This window comes from Chelonia mydas, chromosome 11 (genome assembly GCF_015237465.2).
Source record: "Chelonia mydas isolate rCheMyd1 chromosome 11, rCheMyd1.pri.v2, whole genome shotgun sequence".
NCBI lineage: Eukaryota > Metazoa > Chordata > Testudines > Cheloniidae > Chelonia > Chelonia mydas.
Window position 1 is genome coordinate 37,673,188 of NC_051251.2, and position 22,425 is coordinate 37,695,612.

General features: G+C 42.1%; 1 protein-coding gene across 2 annotated transcripts in view; it reads left to right on the forward strand.

Moving 5' to 3' along the window:
* The window catches only part of CERS6 (ceramide synthase 6), a 214,792-nt gene that overhangs the window by 63,406 nt on the left and 128,961 nt on the right, over positions 1–22,425 (forward strand). For both annotated transcript variants that reach the window (XM_037912354.2, XM_007056603.4), the window contains exons 2-3: positions 10,098–10,203; positions 13,456–13,586. In XM_037912354.2, coding sequence (XP_037768282.1) covers positions 10,098–10,203; positions 13,456–13,586 — 237 coding nt within the window. The remainder of the gene's footprint in view (positions 1–10,097; positions 10,204–13,455; positions 13,587–22,425) is intronic.

Here is a 22,425-nt window from a genome sequence, read left to right on the forward strand (position 1 = left end):
AATATGAACATTTCTAGTTAACTCTGGGATTCAAATCATGTAATTTGTGGCGATTAGTGGCACTAAGATAAGAGGGGTTAGAGCAACTAATAAGGATCACTGTTACCCATAGAAGGAAATGAGAGAGATTCACATAAACCAATCATATCCTTATGGTGAGGCATACCTGTTTGCTTTTAAAAACAAAACCTTGTTCTTTGTGCAGTGACATTGGGTGAGATTCTCAGTGGTGTAGACAAGTTAGTGCAGCTATACCAGTTTACATCAGCAAAGGAACTGGTCCATTCATATTTCTGCAGAATAACTTTTTAGAGATATCTCTCCAGCTCACCAGGAGGGATGTTTATCATCGTGACATGCACTGTAATCATAAGAGTGTGGAAAAGCAGCTTTCAGAATACAAATGGTGGTTATGGCATCTGTTATTTAAGGGTCCAATTCTCCAATTTTTATTCAGGCAAAGCTTTCAGTGAATTCAGGGGGAGCTTTGCCAGAGTACAGACGGCAGGGTTGCTGTCTGTTGACAAGCATTGTGGCTGTTACAGTCTGTGAAGGGAAAGTGATATTTATTTAGCTCCTTCCAGAGCAGCAATGAACAAGGATAAAGAAGAGAGAGAAATCGCTTCCCTCCTTCCTTCTACTTCTTTCTCCCCTTCTCAAAACCAAAACTTCATTCCTCTAGCTCAGCAATTTTAAAGTGCAAGAAGGAGATCAAAAATGAGAGAGAGTTATTGAAAAATGAAGTTAATCAAATGCAATTCTGTTTATTTTCTTCTGGGGAAATATTTCCCCATGTTCACTATCTAGTGAAGAGCCTAATTTTGCTGCAGGTATTCCGGGTGTGTATAAGAACAGAACTGGGTTCAGTGTACAGTAGATACTAATGTTGCTGTTTCATTAGGAGTATGTGACCTATTCAGAGTCACTTTATGTACCTTCTATTTCCTGCATTCTGTAAAGCTTTTTTGGTACTATGGTAAATAGCTATGAGATGTCACCTACATAGGAGTCAAAGTGCAAGCTGGGGCCGCCTTTAGGCATTATACGGTATCTGTAAAATACTTGACATATTTAAACTGAGTGCAAAATAATTTTGGAATGCAGAGGCTGAGCGCTGCCCATTCAGACACTGTACACTGAGCTCAGGTCTGCATTATCCGAACTGATAGTAAAAACAGTTCGGCTGGCTACTGTGACTGAGCCAGACTGCTTTTTAAAACAAAGTTAGAATTTGTGGTCTGGACTTGGTTTAAACGTGGTTTCACCTCCATTCTCGTCTGAGGCTTAGTTTGGTACATAGTGGGCCAAATTCTTCTTTCATTTACCCTAGTGCAACTTCACTGACATTAATTGAATTGAGAATTTGGCTTGCAATTACCTTGGACTCACAGGATTAAAAGAAGGGAATGAGTGGGCTAGATTCTGATGTCTTATTCGCAATGCATTGTACCTGACTCTGAGTAGTCCCACTGACTTATTGGTATTATAGTAGAACCTCAGAGATACAAACACCTCGGGAATGGAGGTTGTTCGTAACTCTGAACAAAATGTTATGGTGGTTCTTTCAAAAGTTTACAACTTTTGAAATATTGACTTAATATAGCTTTGAAACTTTACTGTGCAGAAGAAAAATGCTGCTTTTAGCCATCTTAATTTAAATGAAAGAAGCATAGAAACCGTTTCCTTACCTTGTCAAATCTTTTTTAAAATTTTCCCATTTTTTTAGTAGTTTACGTTTAACACAGTATTGTACTGGACAGTATTTGGTTTTTTTGGTCTCTGCTGCCTGATTGCATACTTCTGGTTCCCAACGAGGTGTGTGGTTGAACGGTAGTTCATAACTCTGGTGTTCATAACTCTGAGGTTTTACTGTACTTGTGGAGGAAGGTGCCACACAGCAATTGTAAAGTGGCAGAATCGCCTTCACTGAATGGTGACATAGCAGAATACATTCATTTGGGAAAACACTGGCATTTCATACTGGCATTAGAATTTTTAAGCTTGAACTCTGAAGTTTGGTTTAGGCATACAGGTTAAAGTTTTATCACAAAGAACATAGTGATGACATGCAGATCACTGATAAAGTTTTTTTTTTTCTTTTTCCAAAGGTAGCTGACCACACAAATTTAGGACACCACTGATTAAACTTTATAAACATTTTAACCTTGGAAAACAGGGCATAATACTGCAATGGAGGCAAAAGTGAGAGAGGTACAGTGTGAATTCCTTGACTTTTTTTGCGTAGAAAAACACTGCAGTAAAAAAATCTCTTAAATTTCACTAGATGCTCCAAATGCACATGAGTTACATGTGCACACGCAGCTGGGTGAAAATTTTTGGATGAATAGTGTATTTGTTGAAAAACACAGTTTCGGTTGATTCAAAGCTATTCATGAATTTGCCAAATAGATTTCAACCAATTTTTTTTTGTATTGGTTAGAGTCACAACATGCCTGGAGAAGGAGGAGACAATACTGCCTACCTTGTGACATTTAGCCCGATAGTTCTGGCACTCACTTGGATGTATGAGACCTGTGTTCAGTTTCCCACTCCTCTTTGTGTTGTGCAGGGATTCGAACTTGGAGTGCCCCAACCACTAGGTTGTAGGTTATTCTCAGTTAGGGCTTTCTTAACAGCGGTGCTGGACCGCGGGGGAAGGGGGCCATGGCTCCATCATTTTAAAACGTGGGAGGGATATGCCCTCTTACTTTTTACCTGCCTTAAGGGTGAGCAACGAGTGGGGGGGAGAGGAGTGAGCGGGGGTGGGGCCTCAGCGGGAAGAGGCGGAGCGAGGGCAGGACCATGATTTGGGCGCTGGGGGCTCCCCCACTTCTAGGGGCTTATGGCACTCCTGTTTCTTAATCTCTCTATTGAGGCTGTTTTACTTTGTAATAATTTAAATACTCGTTGCTGTAGGAACTTAACCCTAACCACATGACCATAGAATGATTCTTTCTTTCACTCTGTGTCCCAAAGCCTATTCAAGTATTTTTATAAAAAATCAATTATTCACCCAGCTCTTCCTGCACACATGTGGATTGTTGTATGAAATATTTAAAAATGCAATGCAAAACACTACTGTTAGATTTGCACGAATCCCTTCATATTACCATTTTTAATACATGAATTTAGTCCCCAATTTTTGATTAATAATCTATTATTAAATTTCATAAACATGCTTTGACTTTCTCAAGAGCAGGGGAATAAAAACGAGGGCATGCCAGGATAGAGACAATCATGAAATTTTAAGCTTTAACAAACTCACTTTTCACCATACATGCTTTGGTAGCAGCCAAATAGCAAACTATGCCTTGAGTGATTTAGACAGCAACAAACTGTATACACTGTACAACTTCCCAGAATGTCTTGCTGTCCTTTGTGGAAACTTTCTATAGAATTTAAAAGGCATGAAACCAATAGTCTATAGAAATTACGTATTTGCTAAGGAAGTTATGAAAGTTTGTCAGGCACTCAGACGCTGCAGTAATGGGGGCTGAACACATTCCTAATTTAGTTCCTGTTTCTTTTGTGGCTATAATAAGCACAGTAGAAATGTATTTTTCCCCTTTACTTCAGTCCCTTATTTTTTAAAGATTAAAGAAAATTTCCTGATCTAGAGCATATATCTGTCTTGGACAGTGCGCGTAACTGAATTTTAGTCTCCTCTTTTTTTAATTTTAGGCTAATACTCTGTTTGCCCTTTACTATATTTTCCCCCAGCATATTAATTGGCAAGGCTGTCATCTTAAAATAGTATTTGCAAGTGGCTCACAGAGAGTTCAGTGAAGATCGTATCAGCATGACACTTGCTGCAGTTACACCTTGTAAAGTTTTACTCCCTCGGGCTATTTTAGCCAGCTTTTGACTCTTACAGATTGAACACATTTTGGGGTCATATAATCTCTGCAGTAATACTTTGCCATCTGATTTACATTATCTCAGTACAATGTCATTTCTTCACTCACCTGAGAGGTAGGTAGTCAAAAGCCAGCTTTGGCACGTATAATCAACCAAGAGACTTTAGTGAAGGGAAAAAATAACTTTTCAAATGTTTAGAAAATCTGCCTTTGAAATGATCTTATTTTTATTTGTACTTAGTTTCATGTCTCTAGATGCTGCCATCAGCAATTAAGGCTCAGAGTGTGTTCCTTTGTGAGCCTGACAAGTGAAAAAGTTGTCTGTCTTTTTATTTTTATTCCACCCACAGTCCTTCTCTATTTTGTCTCTGTTTATAAATGATGCCTCTTTTGAAGGTTTTATAAAATTAGCTTGGATGCTGATTGACTTTCCCTTTGGTTTTGGGCCTTCTCTTAGGGCAATCAAAAGAATTTCTTTAATTTTAAATGGTTTTTAGAATAATTTCTGAATTCAGATGCTAAGATTCCCAGCCTCTCAGAAAAGTAGCATCTTTAGCAAGAAGTAAGAGGATGTCTACAGAAGCTTTAAAAACATATATTAGAGGTGGGAAATGAAGTTTCTGAAATAAATATCCACATGTGTTTTGTTATATCCTCAACTGCATTTAGCTGATCAGACAAGTGGTAGTCAGCACTGGTGTTATTCCATCTGTGTCTGGCTAGAGAATGAAACCTTTTTTCCCCTTTCCTTTGTCACCTTGAGCTTGAATACTGCAAGACTCTCTACTTGGATTGCACCTTAAAACCATTTGGGAAATTAGGCTCATCCAGAATCTGGGTGCACATCTGCTAAGTGGGGTTTCTCGATGGAGTTTCTCTATTAGACAAGTGCTCTGTATTCTGCATTAGCTGTCTGTTGGTTTTAAGTAGGGCTGTCAAATGATTTAAAAAAATTAATCGTGATTAATTGCACTGTTAATAATAGAATACCATTTATTTAAATATTTTTGTATGTTTTCTACATTTTCAAATATATTCATTTTCAGTTGCAACACAGAATATGACGTTGTACGGTGCTCACTTTTAGGGGCTCTATTCCTTCACCCACTTACTTCCCTGGTCCTTCTCGCCATGAACAGAGAGCAACAATACCTGAAGTCCAAAGGTGCAAACAATTTGATGTTTATTGGGGTGAACTTCCAGCAAGCATGATTCCAGTTTCCTTCCTTAGTGTCCCCCTTCCCAGCTCTGACACCACAGAGCCTTACCTGTGGCCCTGTTCCCATTCCTGCCCTTAGCAGGACATGATTCCAATTTTCCCCACCCTCATTCCCTGTTCCCATTTTCCCCCCACCCCACACACACTTCCTGATTGACTGCAGACTATATAGTAAAACTTGAGTTCAGCTTAGATATACCTTAACCAATCATTTTACTGAAATTTAACTAACCAATCCTAACATATTGTAACATGATTATTTAACCAATTATATCCCACCACCTTAATTAGTTTACACCCAGCAAAATTAATTATACAGCAGACAGAAACAATCACAGAACCAGACAGAGATTATACAGACAAACAATAGGGAAATGGGGACTACAGTGATAGAACAACAAAGAAACGAGGAAAAAGAAAAGGAGTATTTGTGGCACCTTAGAGACTAACAAATTTATGTGAGCATAAGCTTTCATGAGCTATAGCTCACTTGATCGATGAAGTGAGCTGTAGCTCACGAAAGCTTATGCTCACATAAATTTGTTAGTCTCAAAGGTGCCACAAGTACTCCTTTTCTTTTTGCTAATACAGACTAACACGGCTGCTACTCTGAAACCTGCTACAAAAGTGCCATGCAAATGCCTGTTCTCACTTTCTGGTGACATTGTAAATAAGAAGAGGGCAGCGTTATCTCCTGTAAATGTAAACAAACTTGTTTGTCTTAGCGATTGGCTGAACAAGAAGTAGAACTGAGTGGACTGGAAGGCTCTGAAGTTGTACATTGTTTTGTTTTTGAGTGCAGTTATGTAACAAAAAAAAAATCTACATTTGTAAGTTGTATTTTCACCACAAAGAGAATGCACTACAGTACTTGTATGAGGTGAATTGAAAAATACTGTTTTTTGTTTACCATTTTTACAGTGCAAATATTTGTAATAAAAATATACTTTGATTTCAATTACAACACAGAATACAATATCATAGAATAATAGAATATCAGGGTTGGAAGGGACCTCAGGAGGTCATCTAGTCCAACCCCCTGCTCAAAGCAAGACCAATCCCCAACTAAATCATCCCAGCCAGGGCTTTGTCAAGCCTGACCTTAAAGACTTCTAAGGAAGGAGATTCCACCATCTCCCTAGGTAACGCATTCCAGTATTTCACCACCCTCCTAGTGAAAAACTTTTTCCTGATATCCAACCTAAACCTCCCCCACTACAACTTGAGACCATTACTCCTCGTTCTGTCATCTGCTACCATTGAGAACAGTCTAGATCCATCCTCTTTAGAACCCCCTTTCAGGTAGTTGAAAGCAGCTATCAAATCCCCCCTCATTCTTCTCTTCCGCAGACTAAACAATCTCAGTTCCCTCAGCCTCTCCTCATAAGTCATGTGTTCCAGTCCCCTAATCATTTTTGTTGCCCTCCACTGGACTTTTTCCAATTTTTCCACATCCTTCTTGTAGTGTGGGGCCCAAAACATATCTATGAACAGGTAGAAAAACATCCAAAATATTTAATAAATTTCAATTGGTATTCTATTGTTTTATAGTGCAGTTAAAACAGTGATTAATGGTGATTAATTTTTTAATCATGATTCATTTTTTGAGTTAATAGCAAGAGTTAACTGCGATTAATCAACAGCAGTAATTTTAACGTATAAAGCTCTAACTGACCTGATATCTGACCATCTAAATATTTGTCTAGATTAAGGATTTTAGTGCTGTGAGCACCTGCAAAACTTATAAAATGCCTTGGATCCACATACACAGCCTTTGTCCACACTAGGAAAAAAATTAGAACAGTCTACTGTTGGTGCAGCTCCCCTTGTGGTAGCCGTGAAAACTATAGTATAGATGAGGCCCAGGCATTTAAACACTGTCCTTTCTCGGAGCAGGGGCCCTGTCCACACTAAACTGCACTTCCATCACTGTTACACTGGTGAAACTATACTATTGGCAGAGGGTGTGTCCAAAATTTGCCAGTGAAGAGAGAACAAAAAGTGTTTGTAACCGTGCACAAGTATTACCAGCATGGCTGCAGCTGCATTTATTCCAAGCGGTTTACACCGTTGTTGCATTCTGCCCCAGGAATCTACACCATGGCAGTGCCCGTACAGATTGAAAGCCTGATGTTTCAGTGATACCCGTTGCTATTGACCCTCCAAGTGCAATCCAACAAGTCTATTGTTAAGACTTGAATGAGTTCTCTGGCAAAGGCTTTGGAGCCGTTCTAATATATCTCTTGTAAATGATAAATACTTCACTGTAGATATACAACTTATATTTTACAAGTAGAAAATGAGAAAGAGCAGAAAAAGCAGAAGAGCTACAGCTGCACTCTCCTCTCCCATTGAACTCAGTGGTGAAACTCCCATTGACTTTGCTGTTGAAGGATCAGATCCTAAGGCAACGTATTTAAACTACATGTAGCCTTGTTCTCCTGGTTGATGCTACAGTCACTGACAATGTGATTAGAACATGATTCCTACAACTGATGCAGATTTTATCCAAACTAATAAATATAAGAGAAAATGCAAGTCAAATGATAAAATATGGAAATTAAGTAATCACAGTGGGCGTTTCTTTTCAGTCCATGAATACCTACCAAAAATGACTTCAGGCTCTAGCATTTGCTTTCAGACGCAAATGTTGCAGGATGAAATATGAATTTTTTGTGACAGAACTGTTCCTCAGAGCACCATGAAACTGTAAATGTAAACAACCTATTTTGAATGCATATTTTTCTGACTCACTGTCTATTTACTTAAAAAAAAAAAATAAAGGAGGCACATGCTGTAAACTTGTGAACCTGTTAAAGGTTGAACTAGAATCTGAAACCAATCAGTTTTCTTTAACCAACATCATTGCTGTGATCAATGCAATGAGATTTATTTTGCATCATCTATGTTCTCTTTAGGAAAAACACAATTTTTGCTCAAAACAGTCTTAGCATGGTGTTTAAATATTGATAAGAATTCCACATTTGCTCATGAGAGGCTGCAATCATATTCAGGGGCATAAGCACAGAGCTATTTCTTATCTACTTAGTGTGCTGTTTTTTGTTACTCTGTTGAATTTTTAGGATATTATGAAAAGTCTTTAAAGGGAAACTGAGAATCATTCAGTATATTCAAGCACAAAGTACCTAGAAGCTTGGGGAACTGGATGGTTTTGATGAGGGGCCGTGGAATACAACTCTCACCTCAATTATTTATTATTTGTATCACTGTAATGAATAGGCGCCCCAGTCATGGACCAGGCCCCATGCGTGCTAGGTGCAGTACAAACGCAAAACAAACAAATGATCCCAGCTCCAAAAAGTTTACAATCTAAGGGAGAGTTTACAATCTAAGATCTGTGATTTACATTTGAACCATAGTTTTTTGCATGGGGATACATTTTTCATTGCCTGGATTGTAGCCAGATAACTTAAAACAGCCTTGTGTGAGCAATGGAAAAACTATAGGAATATTTTCCTCTTTATTTTCAAGAATGTTATTGGGTGAAATGCAGCACTCATCATGAAGTATATATAATTGTAGTCGTTCTGAGCATGTTAACAGTTGGACTTGAGCTTGTAGGAGGAGATGAACTTTGAGCCATGTAACATCACAAGGTATAGCTGATCTCCATACAATTCATGTATGGGCAAGCGAACAATGAGCTACATTGTATTTAGTGTACAAGGGGAAACTCCATTAATGGAACTCATTAATATGAACAATCTATCGTAAATACAAGGAATGTTCCTATTCCTTAGCTGTGGAGCTACATAGCTAATCTTTATATTATGCAAAATGGGTTTTATGTAAAAGTAACTATTTATAAGCTATGCAGAATTATTGATTGGTTTTACTGGTAGGCACATGATCAGGTGGGTGCCGTACGACTGCCACAAGCTGGTGGTCCTGGGCTGTCAACAGTTACATCAGGGGTGAGTGTGGGCAAGCCGGGACTGGAACACTGGCCAGCCGGGCGGGGTGTGGGGGGAGGGCAATGCCGCCCAGAGCTGCCAGCCTGGCAGGGAGGTCCAGGCAGCAGGGCTTGCCCCTGCGGAGATAGTGGGCCAGCCCCAGGGCCCCCCCATTCCCACGGGCACAGATGGTGGCTGTGCACCTTCTCTCCTGCTGGTAGGTGGTCAGAGGGCTCTATGTCCAGGGGAGCCCCCAGACTTCGAAACTCCTCCCTGTGCAGCCCAGCCAGGCTCCAGGCCAGGAGCTGGTCCTCATGCCCTGTGCCCCACACTGCTTTTCAAAAACTAAAAGAAAGGGTATCCAGGGTGCTGTTTTCCCTAAGGCCAGGCTGGGTTTTACCTTTTGTGGATTTGTGCCTAAGATCCATGCATTGGCAGAAGATTTTTTTAGGTTATACTTTTTCTATTGGAAACTGTCAAGGAAGTGGCCCCAAGCCATTTTGAGTTAGATTAAATCGTTTATGTTTGTAGATTATGTAGGTATTTACTGAGTTGTGTTGGTCAAGCAAGTCTGAGGCTGTCAGACGATAAAAGCTGTATCTGACTATCCAGGGCACAAAAGCAATTCTGTGTTCATAGCTAACCTGGGGTCTAGTTAATTAATGAGGCAATAAGGTGGGGGACAAAATATTATGTTTTGCATGCCTGTTGCACACCGTAGTCTCCTCATGGTGCTCTGCTCTTTCCGTGTGCTCTTCTTTTCCGATGATCCTTCTCCCACTCTTAGTTCTGGTCTTTTTTTTCATGCCTCCCGCTAGTGCTTTGAACAGCTCCCCATTTCACGTACTCGATGGTGTTACCCTTCCTTCTTCAAATCCCCCCCTTAAAACGTTCTTATTCTGTGATGTTTTCTTCTATTGATGCACACCTGTACATACTTGCATTTGAACTATTATTCTGTGTATTGCAGTTATGTGACACTATAGAAATTTCAGGACAGGGACCATGTCTTCTTTTTAATGTTTTAACATTTATGGCATGTCACTGATAACAGATCCAGCAATAAATAATCTCATTTGATTTTCTTTCCTCTTTGTTTTGTTGTAGGTTTATAGCTAAACCCTGTGCCTTAGGTCTTAAAGTCCAGGCCAATGGACCACAGAAAGCCCAACCTAATGCTATTCTGGAAAAAGTTTTCACTGCAATTACAAAGGTACTGTATTTACCTAACATGTTTGTTTTATAAAAGGTGATATGATGCTTTAACATTGATCCGCGTATAGTAAGATAATTTCAAGTCAAGCCAAAGAACTATTAAGATTTCACAGTTAAAAGCAGAAAATGCAAATGTAAAGATTCTATTACCCATGCTAGCTTTGCAACTTGGCCAAGCCCTTCTTGGCATACGTGTTAGAACATGACAGTAACATACCAAGCTGCACATTTAACCTGGGAAACTGTAATAGAAAATACTCCATAGGTATCATGTGGCTGCTTATATTAACATTCATTTTTGTATTTTAATTTTTTTTGTGGCAGGAGGGCAGAGGGGGTTGGACAAAGAGGGGAAAATGTTAGTCTTTATCAGTAATGTTAGCATGTCAATGTTCCAGATTTGGATTTGGGTTTCACACCTCTCAGGTGAATTGGGAAGGATGGGGTGCTATTGGTTGGCTGATGTTTATTTGTATTGTGATGGCTATTCTTCGCATCCGAAAAAACTAGGAAAATAATTTTTAACAATGAATTTTTGGAAGTTGTGGAATTCTGAAGGATACAGCAAAATGATAGGGAAGCCCTAAATTCATTTTTGCTCTTTGTACAGCTATTTTTTCTTGCCCTTCAGATAAGGCCTGTGGGTTTCCATGTTTGTGGATTTTGTTGGTAAAATGTTTACAGATTATCCCAGCAGTTCCTGGCACTGATTAGGCTAGGCAGTGAGAATGCGGTGATGATCAGGTGTCGTTATCCTCATATAAAGATCTTCGCATATGCCCACTTTGGACAGATATCACGAGAGGAAGCTTTCCTATGCTTTTAGTCATTCTTCCCATTTTACATTGACACCAACATGCAGCTGAACACAGCACTACATCTCAGCTGCCCTGTGGCTTTGCAGACGTCTTTCACAAAGAACAAAATCATGATTTCGTACAGGCCATTTTGTCAGGGTTAAAGTTACCAGAGGTGGTGTTGAAGAGGATGAAATATGACAGGAGAGCTCTAGGTGCTGGTCTCCTGCCTACGTGTCTTGCGTCAGGGGAACTGATCTTCTTGGTTTGGTAGTCTACCCTTCTAATAAGTGTAGGTGCCATGCTCACCATTGCATTGGTTCATTTTGGCAGCATACTTGCAGAGGCTAGATCAGATACACCTGCCTGTCTGAAAGGCCCACTACATCTACTGTCTCTTGGATTCAGGGGGGAAGGGAAGGTGTCTTAGAATAATAGACTCAGAGATCCTGTAGAAAAATACAGGACTTCTGTGTTAAGATTTAGTCTAATTCCTGCTGAGTTATGTTAGATGGTGCGTAGAACTAGCTCCAGCGAGAATATTTTGGAGAACGGGAAGCCCTCTTAGAGCTGCAAAGGAATGTAGATACTTACACTGTGGCAAGGAACAGGCTGATGAACCTCTGGCAGGTGCTGGAGCATCATTTTCTTGCTCACTAGTCCAGTGGTTGTGGTGTGAACCACAAGTTGTGTGATGTCTGGCTTAGTGCCATGACTGTACGGAGCAGGGGGCTGATTTCCAGGCCCTCCCCCCATCCTGGTAGTGCTGTTCGGCCAGCCACACTTATAAATCACCGCCAGCAAGTTGGTCATTTTTGCTACATGCCAGATGCTACAGTCGTACCCAGGCAAAACTCTCATTAGCTACAGTGAATGCTGTGCCTGAATAAGCCCTATGAGTCTCGACTCCAAATTACTTTTTAAAAAAGGAAAACAAATATCTGATCTGACTGGTTAAAATTAAGCTTTAGAGAAAAAATACCCTTTTCTCTCTTGTTCCCTTCTCTGGGGACTCAGATAACAAATTTCAACCTGGAGAGGATTTTGTTTCAGGTTTATTAATCCATGGAATTTTAGGAGTTTATATAGTGGAAACTTTCACACAGTCTTAACTATAGCAGCACTTGCATTTCATCCACTGTATCAAATTGGCTTATAGGAGCAAATCTTATCCCCAGGAAAACAGATGCACAGAGTGAATTCTCAGAATAATTTTTTTAAAATGTGATGGGGGATATTGGAATGTTCTTAGAGTGGAATATCGTACATGGAGCATCAACAGACAATTTGAAATGTATCCTCTTCCCTTGTTTCCCATGTAGTGAATTTCAATTTTCCCTTGCCTTATATGTGCTACAGTATGCAGAGTAACTTCTGCTCCAATGTAGTAACAGTCAGTTTGCTGCTGTTGAAAATGACTACTTAAAGCTAATTTTACTGAGCACGTCTGTCTCAGTTGCTAAGGTGACTTCCTTTGAAGTTGCCACTTTAAAAATAGAAAGTGTAGTTTTTGAATATTAACGTACAGGAAAATGTATTTCTCTGTGTCAGTTGAAGAGTCCCCTTGGTCATGTCAACAGTTACATCAGTTGCACATACACAGAGGGATGAAAGAGACAAGGTTCATGCTGTGAGAGGTTTTGCAGGCCCCATTGCTCAAGGAGTGTATAGCATTTGGTAGGCAGGGAGTGCTAGAGAGGAGGTTGCAGAAAAGGTTTCAGTTATAACTAGGCGTGGAAAGATTAGATTCTTCCTGTAAATGTCAGAAAATGTTGATTTCACCAAACACACGCTCTGCTGAAGAAATATATTTCCATTGATACTAATCAAACGTAAGGAAAATGCTGCCTGAGGACCTAATAGAGTTTGATTTAAGGATATTTATTTTGTATATTCTGATGTGGTGTTGACAATTTGTGTTTTTAATGATTATAAAACTTTTCGAATCTCAACATCTACTGTCATTAAATAATTGTCTGATCACTCCCTTGTCTGATTCACCTTTAATTTTGTGCAACTGTGAAAATGTAAAGAGACGAAAAATGAAAAAAAAGATTAAAAATAAATATTAATATTACTCATCAAACTGATATTTAGATATATATATAAAATTGAATTCTGCCAAGTCGATTTGAAACCTCCTCTTTTCCCCAATAACTTTTAAAACTTCTCTATGTAGCTGCATTGCCTTAGCCCCTTTTAGTAGAGTACTATATTTGATTATACATCCACCATCAGGTGTTTGTATGAAGACACTTTTCCTTACTTCCAGTTGTCAATGAGGCTGACAGAGAGCTAGGGTAGAGCCCGTAAGTCCTAGTCGTACAGTAGGATTGAGTTCTTTCTGACCAGACTTGGGGGGGTGTGGGGTCTAAATTTAAAACAATATTATGATATCGGTTATGAAGCTAAAATGCATCTGCAGTCATTTGATCACTTTTTTTGTTGTGTAGCATCCAGATGAGAAGAGACTGGAAGGCCTCTCCAAGCAGCTGGACTGGGATGTACGCAGTATTCAGCGTTGGTTTCGACAAAGACGCAACCAGGAAAAGCCCAGCACTCTTACAAAGTTCTGTGAGAGCATGTAAGGAGCTGTGTTCTTTCTTGCATATTTTACTGTGTGCTTCCTTTAAATGCCCTGGTTGCAATGTTTCTCCCCAAAATGAAGGAATTAATTTATCCTTGAACTGAGAGAATCTTCTTTTCTCAAAGGAAATCAGATAGATAGGCACCTGAAGAGCACAGGAGCAAGAATAGACTGAAAGGATCCTTTAGAACAGAGGTGGGCAAACTACGGCCCGTGGGACCATTCTGCCCGGCCCCGGGAGGCTTGCCCCTGGCCTGGGAGGCTCGCCCCGGCCTCTCTCCTGCTGTTCCCCCTCCCACGCAGCCTCAGCTCACTGCGCTTCTGGCGCAACGCTCTGGGCAGCAGGGCTGCGAGCTCCTGGGGCCACGCAGCTGCAGAGCCCAGCCTGACCCGGAGCTCTGTGCTGCGCGGTGCGTGGCACGGCTGCCCGTCCTGGTGCAGCCGCGCTGCCAGCCACTGGTGCTCCAGGCAGCGCGGGGACTGGGCAGGGAGCAGGGAAGGGGGCATTGGATAGGGGGCAGGAGAGTTCGGGGGTGTGGTAAGGAGCTGGGGGTGTGGATAGGGGTTGGGGCAGTCAGTGGGCGGGGAACAGGGGGATTGAATGTGGGCAGGCGTTCCGGGGGCGGTCAGGGAGAAGGGCTGGTTGGATGGGGCAGGGGTCCTGGGGGAGGGGGGGGCAGTCAGGAAGGAGAGGGGGGTTGGATGGGGCTGCGGGGGGCAGTTAGGGGTGGGAGGTCTGGGGACGGTCAGGGGATAGAGAGCGGGGTGGGTGATGGATAGGGCAGGGGTCCCGGGGGGGCCATCAGGGAACAGGGGGTTTGGATGGGGCAGGAGGCCCGGGGGGGGGCCATCGGGGGCGAGAAGCAGGGGAGGTCAGATAGGGTGCAGGGGCCAGGCCACGCCTGGCTGTTTGGGGAGGCACAGCCCCCCCAACCAGCCCTCCCTACAATTTCTGAAACCCGATGCGGCCCTCAGGCCAAAAAGTTTACCTGCCCCTGCTTTAGAATCTTGTTGAAACAATGCATGTAGATTAAACTGTGGGAAGTTTAGAGATACTAGAACACAGAAAGGGAAACGAGACTGATGATGCAAAGTTATGGGCATGGCAGGCTGGTTCTTTGGGGTGAAATCACTTGAAAAAATTATTTATAGCTATGAGATGAGATATTCATCTTTATATCACAGTTTTGAAGCAATATAATTTTGAAAGAAGCTAGAGATGGGGAGGCGGACATAAAGACCTATTGGGTCATCTAGCCCATCCCTGTTATCGGTGCAGGATGGTTTCCTGTTCTGTCATTTTGTAGCACTTTTTCTGATCCAGATTTAATAACTCTGAGCAATTTAAGCCCCCACCACTTCCTTTGGGAGGTTATTCCGCAATGTACTTGAGTTTACTTTCAGGAAATCTTTCCTGATGCCTGTTCACTTTAAAACCAGATCTTCTGATATTGAACCTTTGCTAGATAGAACCCCATTGTTTTTAGAATCTAAATTACATTTCCATTCTGTATTAAGCATTTTAATGCTTAATCTGTACTGAAAGAGCCTTGAAAATTAAATCTACTTAAAATATTAGAGCAATTTTTTCTTAAAAGGAACTAAGTGATAGATCGTTACCTTATAATGAATGTGAAGGGAGAATATTATTTTGTTGCTTTCTTCTGATTCATTCCAAGAACCAGTCCAGTGGTACCAAGGTAACATTTTGCTCTATAGACATGGAAGATCACACGTTTGAGGCAAGATTTACTCCCTCTGGGTCGGGAGATGTGAGAAGCACTGTGGCAGCAGGAAAGAAATATTGGGCATACAATTTCCAGGACACCTTTTCTGGTCCTCCAGTCAGATTATTGCTGGCTCAAGAATCCACTTGTGCATCCTGTTAGCCGGGGGAAAGCTGTTAGGTAGCAGATGTCAGCAGAAATAGAAAAACCTAGTCTGGAGTTGAGAATAAAATGTTAAAGAGGCTCCTGAGAATCCTTAGGTGATTTTAAAATATTACAGTGTCAGCAGGGTTTTGCTTGTTCAGCAGACCTTATGGTCGCTGCATGTTTCTCTTCTGTATTTTATATTCTTTCTCTATTTAGGGTTTCCTCAACTCTGCTTTATCATTCACTCCTCTGCAGGATGGGTCAGAATCTGGCTCTTAAAAATAATAGTTGATTCATCTGGACATTTATTCTGAAAACAAACACAAATGTGGTACACTAATAGCAGCCTTTTATTTATATTGAGACCAGGACTGAATGAGGGGTGAAAGTCCGGAGGTGTTTCTGTTAAACAGATTGGCCATCTAAGCTCAGAGAGCTGGAATGGTTGGTCATATAAAACATGACAAATTGTGCCAGTGCAATTGCCTGTTAGATAAACAGAGGCCCTTAATCATCAGAGCTCTTAATGCGTTTCCTTCACATTTACAGCTAAAATCCATTGTTTTAATATTTAATAATACCAGGGTAAGATTCTGGATCTTTTTGATGGCAGAAGCTGGTGATCTTAATCATTTTAATTTGCAGAAGAATCACATTTTGTTGTTGATGACTTCAGTTAATTTTCCCCCGGGATTGTAATTCGTATACTGTCCCCTTAGCACCTGGGAAAGGACAGGGATCTTAACAGCTTTCTAGACCTTTGCTACTGTTTGTACATTGTATTTTTGGTACTTTGATGTATGGTTCCATAACTTGGGCCAAATTTTACTCTTTTTTTGCACTGTTGGGCTTGAACCAGTGTAACTAGGAGTGGAATTTGGCTCTTCATTCTGCAAGTGGAAGGGAAGCACTGAAGTGTTTGCAGCTGAATTCAACACAGAAAGATACTTGTAGAGTACTCATTTTGGGGCAGGTTCATCATTGACTTACAGCTTATGCAGTTCCATTGATTTCACTGGGGGTAATTGGTGCTGAATTTGAGCTATGTTGGGCAAAAGGTGTCTGAAGCATGGACAATGCTGCTGGGGAAAAAAGTGCAGTAATGAGATAACTTCTTTTTGGGGGGAGAAGTGACTTAATTTTTTTTTTACAAATTCTCAGTAAAAAGTGCAAAAATGAGACCATGATGTAATGTAACAGCAAGACCGTTAATCTATTCCAACAAAATTAAGTGCCAGTTTCATTCAAGAGTCATTGGGCGAACTCATGCAATATAAATATTTAATAGCAATAATAATAATACATGCAGCTCCAAAAGGAGCAAGATGACATCTGTGGTAAATATTAACAGTTGAATAGAGGCTCAGCAGAGTACTGAGTATGGGTCAGTTTTTGTCTGCATGTGATTCCAAGTGGCTGTTGCCTGTGTTATCCGAGGGCAGACATTGGCCACACATGTACAGGTAGTGTGAGGATATACTCTTCCAGCATTCAGAATGCCCAGGAATCTTTTACCATGCTAGCATTGTCAGTGATATCAGAAATGATGCAATTTATAGCGTCAAATGGTAACCAGGCTGCAAAGTGGCATGTCCAGTTTTTGACCCATCTATTTAATAGGGATAGAGTTGTTGGACTTTCATTTGAATCGTGTGCCAAATCACTGTAGACTCTCCCTTCCCAATATCAGTCATTCATTTGTTGTCTGGTTCAATGCATATCCATCTACATTGGGGCACCTGGAGTATTACCCCAATTAGCAAATTTGGAGTAAAAAGTGGCCAATGATAATTATTTTAGGTATTGACAGGTAGATTTGTTGTGTCATCAATAAGCCGATCATTTACAACTTGTGCGTGAGAGTTAGCATTGAGGTTTTGTGCAGTAAGTGTGAAGGGCATCCAATAGCGTTAACCTCAGTTCTTTTGCAATTCTCCAGCATGCTTAAGCATTTAATAAACCTGATTGTATTAGCTGAAGCCAAGTGAACATGCAAAATTAATGCTGCCTCTTCTTTTGTTGCTTTGTGGGAATTTGTTTTGGAGCGAAAAGCCACGGACATTGGTCCTTTCCTAACGTAATGAGTCCAGTGATTTAAGGGTAGAGAGTTTATGGGGAATTGCTGTACCTGCTAAGTAGGCTTGGGATCTTCTTCCATCCTGACTTTCTGGACTGCTGCTGTTCTCTGTTGTTCCTTTTCCCTCACTTGAAGGTCTGACCCAGCTTCCACTAAGAGCCTTCCAAATTACTTCCCTTGATTTCAACATGAATTGGATTAGACCAGGGGTGGGCAAACTGTGGCCTGCGGGCCGGATCCGGCCCCTCAGGGCTTTGGATCCGGCCCACGGGACTGGCCCCCCTGGTGCCGCAGGCCTCGCACCACTCTCAGAAGTGGCTGGAACCACATTCCTGGGGCCCTGGGCGGGGGGGGCGCAGAGGGCTCTTTGCGTTGCCATTGCCTCCAGGCACTGCCCCCCACAGCTCCCATTGGCCAGGAACGGGGAACCGCGGCCAATGGGCGCTTCAGGGGAGGTACCTGGAGGTGTAGCAAGGGCAGCACTCGGAGCCCTGTGCCCCTGCCCTCCCCTAGGGGCTGCGCAGGGATGTGGTGCCAGCTGCTTCCTGGAGTGGCACTGCATGGGGCCATGGCAGGCAGGCAGGGAGCCTGCCCTGGCCCCGGTGCACGCTGCTGCCACCCTGGAGCCACTTTAGGTAAGCAGCGCCGGTCCGGTCCCCGAACCCCTCCTGCACCCTGCCCCCCAGCTCCCTGCCCTAAGCCCCCTGCCTGCACCTTGTAACCCTCCTGCACCCCAACCCCCTGCCCTGAGCCCCCTGCTGCACCCTGCAACCCCGTGCACCCCAACCCCCTGCCCTGAGCCCCCTGCTGCACCCTGCAACCCCGTGCACTCCAACCCCCTGCCCTGAGCCCCCTGCTGCACCCTGCACCCCGTGCACCCCAACTCCCTACCCTGAGCCCCCTATCATACCCTGCACCCCTTCTGCACCCAACCCCCCCCCTGAGCTCCCTCCTGCACTCCGTACCCCCTCCCACACTCCGCACTCCCTCCCATACCCCAATCCCCTGCCCTGGCCCTGCATACAATTTGCCCACCCCTGGATTAGACCCTCGTGCTCTGTTTTGTGTGTACGTGGTATACAAAGAAACCTGGAAGAGTCTGTGACAGACTAATCATTTCCTGCACTATTCTGAATGAACTTTACTGAATTAGGTTTAATATCTTTGCGGTCCATTGTATTAAAAATGCAATTGTGTATGTGTTGTTAGGGAATTGGGTGTATGTAACTTCTCTAGTTAATGCAATCTCTGGAAGGTCTTATGAACTTCAGAGGGCTTTTGGGACTAATATGTATGAAGTGGATTTACTAGGAAGTACTTGGGGGTAAGGGGAATGCAAATGACTCACTTCCAATCAGCTCTTTTGAAACTATGCCCTGAGGAGGTGTAACCGTGCCTTAGTGGGTCATAACTGAGAATGTGAAATTCAGGACCAACTGCTGAGAAATAGGGCAAACACAACCCAAAACACAACCCAAAACTTTTATAAGATATACCAAACCAGCCACAAAATTAAACTCCTGTTTCACCACACTGGGTAACAAGAAAACATGAAGGCAGTTTCCTCAGGCATTCCAGTTTTTATATCACCACAAACACTGGATTCAGAGATGAGTGGTTCTTTACAACCAGTCTCATCAAATAATAGGTTCTTCTGATCCCAAAGGACCAGCCACACACCCAGGTCAATATATAACTTAGATCTTACCCAAAAATCACACTGATTCCAATCCTTTAGTATTTAAAATCTGAAGATTTATTCATAAAATGAAAGAAAGAAAGAAAGAGAGAGAAAGAAAGAAAGAAAGGTGAGAGTTAAAATTAGTTAAAGGAATCAGTTACATATGGTAATGGCAAGGTTCTTGGTTCAGGCTTGTAGCAGTGACGGAATGAACTGCTGGTTTAAATCAAGTCTCCGCAGTACATCCACAGTTTGGATGGGTCATTCAGTCCATTGTTCAGAGCTTCAGTTTGTAGCAAAGTTCCTACAGAGGTAAGAAGCAGGATTGAAGACAAAATGGAGGTCTTTCCAGGGCCTTTTATAGCTTTTGCCCTGTGGAGGGCATCCCATTGTTCTTACTGTGGAAAATTAACAACAAGATGGAGTTTGGAGTCACATGGGCAAGTCACATGTCCAGGCATTTTGCCTAGTCACAGCAGGAAATTTCATTAAGTGTAGATAGGCATCTCCCATGGTCCATTGTCAGTTAAATGTTCTTTCGATGGGCTACTCAATTGGAATAGTTCCTCCAAGATGTGCTGGCTAATTACTTTGTGGGCATTCCCCCAGGAGCAGACATTTGAAATCCAAGTATAGAACCAATGCTCATAACTTCACATACAAAAATGATACATGCATACAGATAGCATAATCATAACCAGCAAATCAGAACCTTTTCATAAACTCCTCCCTCGACAACCTTTGTACAATATTTGCTTCAAATATAGAACAGTGGTTGCAACAATGATCTATATGGTCATATTTTAATCAGAGAACGTCACAGGAGGAAAACCCATTTTCTATATAAACCAGGGGTATGTCCACACCTTGAATACTGCATGCAGTTCTGGTCACCCCAGCTCAAAAAAGAGATATTAGAACTGGAAAAGGTAAAGAGAAGAGCAACAAAAATGATTAGAGGGATGGAACAGCTTCCATATGAGGGGAGTGTGTTGTTCCCCTGGTGTTATCTGGACCGGTGATCAGCTAGGTCATTCCAATCTTTGATTTGTGCCCATTGAAGTGTGATAGGCAAATGCATTTTTTGTTGGAGAGGTTTGTACTGCCTGGAAGGAGTAGTTGGAATATCCATGGCCAAAGGCATGCGGACAAATGACAGTGTGAGAGTGAAAAAATTGAAATGTAAAAGAATGAAGATCAGTGGGCCTTTTCACCTGTCTCTGAAAGAAGATGGGTACCAATGGGTGCATACGTGTACTGTGGATGCAGGAGAAGGAAAAGGGGCTCTCTCTCTCCTAGGTGGAACATGCATGGCCAGAATTTATCCATCCTCAAGCGCTCTCCTCAAGAAAGCAAATTATGGTTGCTACTCCTTCTTTACTGTTTTGAATTGTATATATTTTTTCCAAGTGAAATATTACAGTAAGAAGAACTTTGTCAGACCCTTCATGTGAATTTTTATGGTAGTTTGTGACCTGATGTTCTCTCCACTTTCCTTGAATAGCAGGATAATTCCACATACAAGAACCTAAATTGGGGAAAAAAGGAGACGGCTGCTTTGGATGTTGAGAACTCTGATATGTGGAGGTGGGAGTCCCGACAAAAGGCATCGGAACTCATGTGTGTGAGATACATTAATGCAGTAGCAGAAAAACAGAAGGCACTAAGCTCCCAGACCTGAATTTTGAATAGCCCTGGCCCACTCAAGGCACCCAAAATATGTGACTCTGTGTTGGGGAGTGGGGGGAATGTTGGGGTGCGTGGAATTTATTCAGCTGAAAAGCCAACTTTTCTAAAATGGCCCAATTCTCCATATATCATAGTAGCTTCATAGACGTCCTCATAAAAAGTGGGTTAAAAGACCCATTTAGGAACGTGGCATAGCTGCAGTTCTTACAGGCCCAAACTTGTTTTGGGTAACACAGCATGAGGACCTAAGAGTACACAACAAGAAATATTCATGGCATGGATCATAATGAGTTGGATTTGTGGTCCTCCAAACTAATCTTGTAGGGGCACTCTGAAGTCCGGCCAACCCTCCAAAGGCTTATACTGCAGGCTTTAAACACTGCAGGAGCCTAAGCATTGTAGCAAGTACAAGAGCTACAAAAGTAAGCTGCCTAAACTTTACTCCCCAGTTTTTCTGAAGTTGCTGAAGGTACTGTTTGAAGTTACTGTTTGAAGTTACTGTGACTTGGGAAGCCGGCGTGCCAACTGACCGATATGCTCTCTCCAGTCAGAGCTGCTTTAAAACTCCCATCTCCTGTTATGCCTGGTTGCTTAGTCTGCTCTGATGTAACAGGAAGCAACTCCATTACAATTCGGTTCGATTCTGTGAGCTTCGATTTGCAAGCAACAGAACCTGGCATTATAGATCTGTATAAGTCTCTGATTCATCAATATAAATTTTGAAACACTTCATCTACCACAGTGGAAGACTAACTAGTGTTTCATAAGCAGAAAGAATAAGGGAAAGTGATTTGTAAAGAAAATGTTGCTAGATGTGGGATAAGTGGCTGTCACTGTGCATTCTGAGTGCATACATAGGGGGAGAAATTGGGCCATTATTGCAAGTGGAGCAGTTTTAGTTTTAGTTTATTTGTGGGGAACTGTACTTTTAAGAGGCTTTGGTAAGAGCTAGTTGGAACCAGTTATACTATGCAAAAGGCCCATGTTAAGCAGTGCTGAGCTGTTAGAACTGGGACATGGAATGAAGTAGACTTGTGTCTGCTTCTTGGCTCTGAGTAATCATGGACACCACCATAATGACTACAAGCTACAGGTGAAGTGATTATGCATCCAGGCTCTGCTGCTCCTTCCCTTTCTGAATCCCTACTGGACTCTGCTTCTATTCCACTTTCCTGATTGGCTCCTGTTGAGACATCTCACTTCATGACCAACCTCACAATGAGCTCTTCCTTCCCCCATCTGCAAGAGATGGGCCTTATTTCAGCATCCAGGAGGCTAATGGCCAAATTCAGAACCAAGAGCAGGTACTCTCTGCCTACCACCCCCGGCTTACATCTCTCCTCTGGATTTAGCTCTGAGGCTAGATCTGAATTCTTTGAAGGTGTACCTGGGAGATGCTAGAGCCTCCCCAAAGGGGATTGCAGTGCATAGTGTCAGGAATGAAGGCCAGCAGCTGAGTCTGGGACTAGCTAGCACGCTCTCTCTCTCTCCAGGCTGTCTAATGAATGCAGGTGA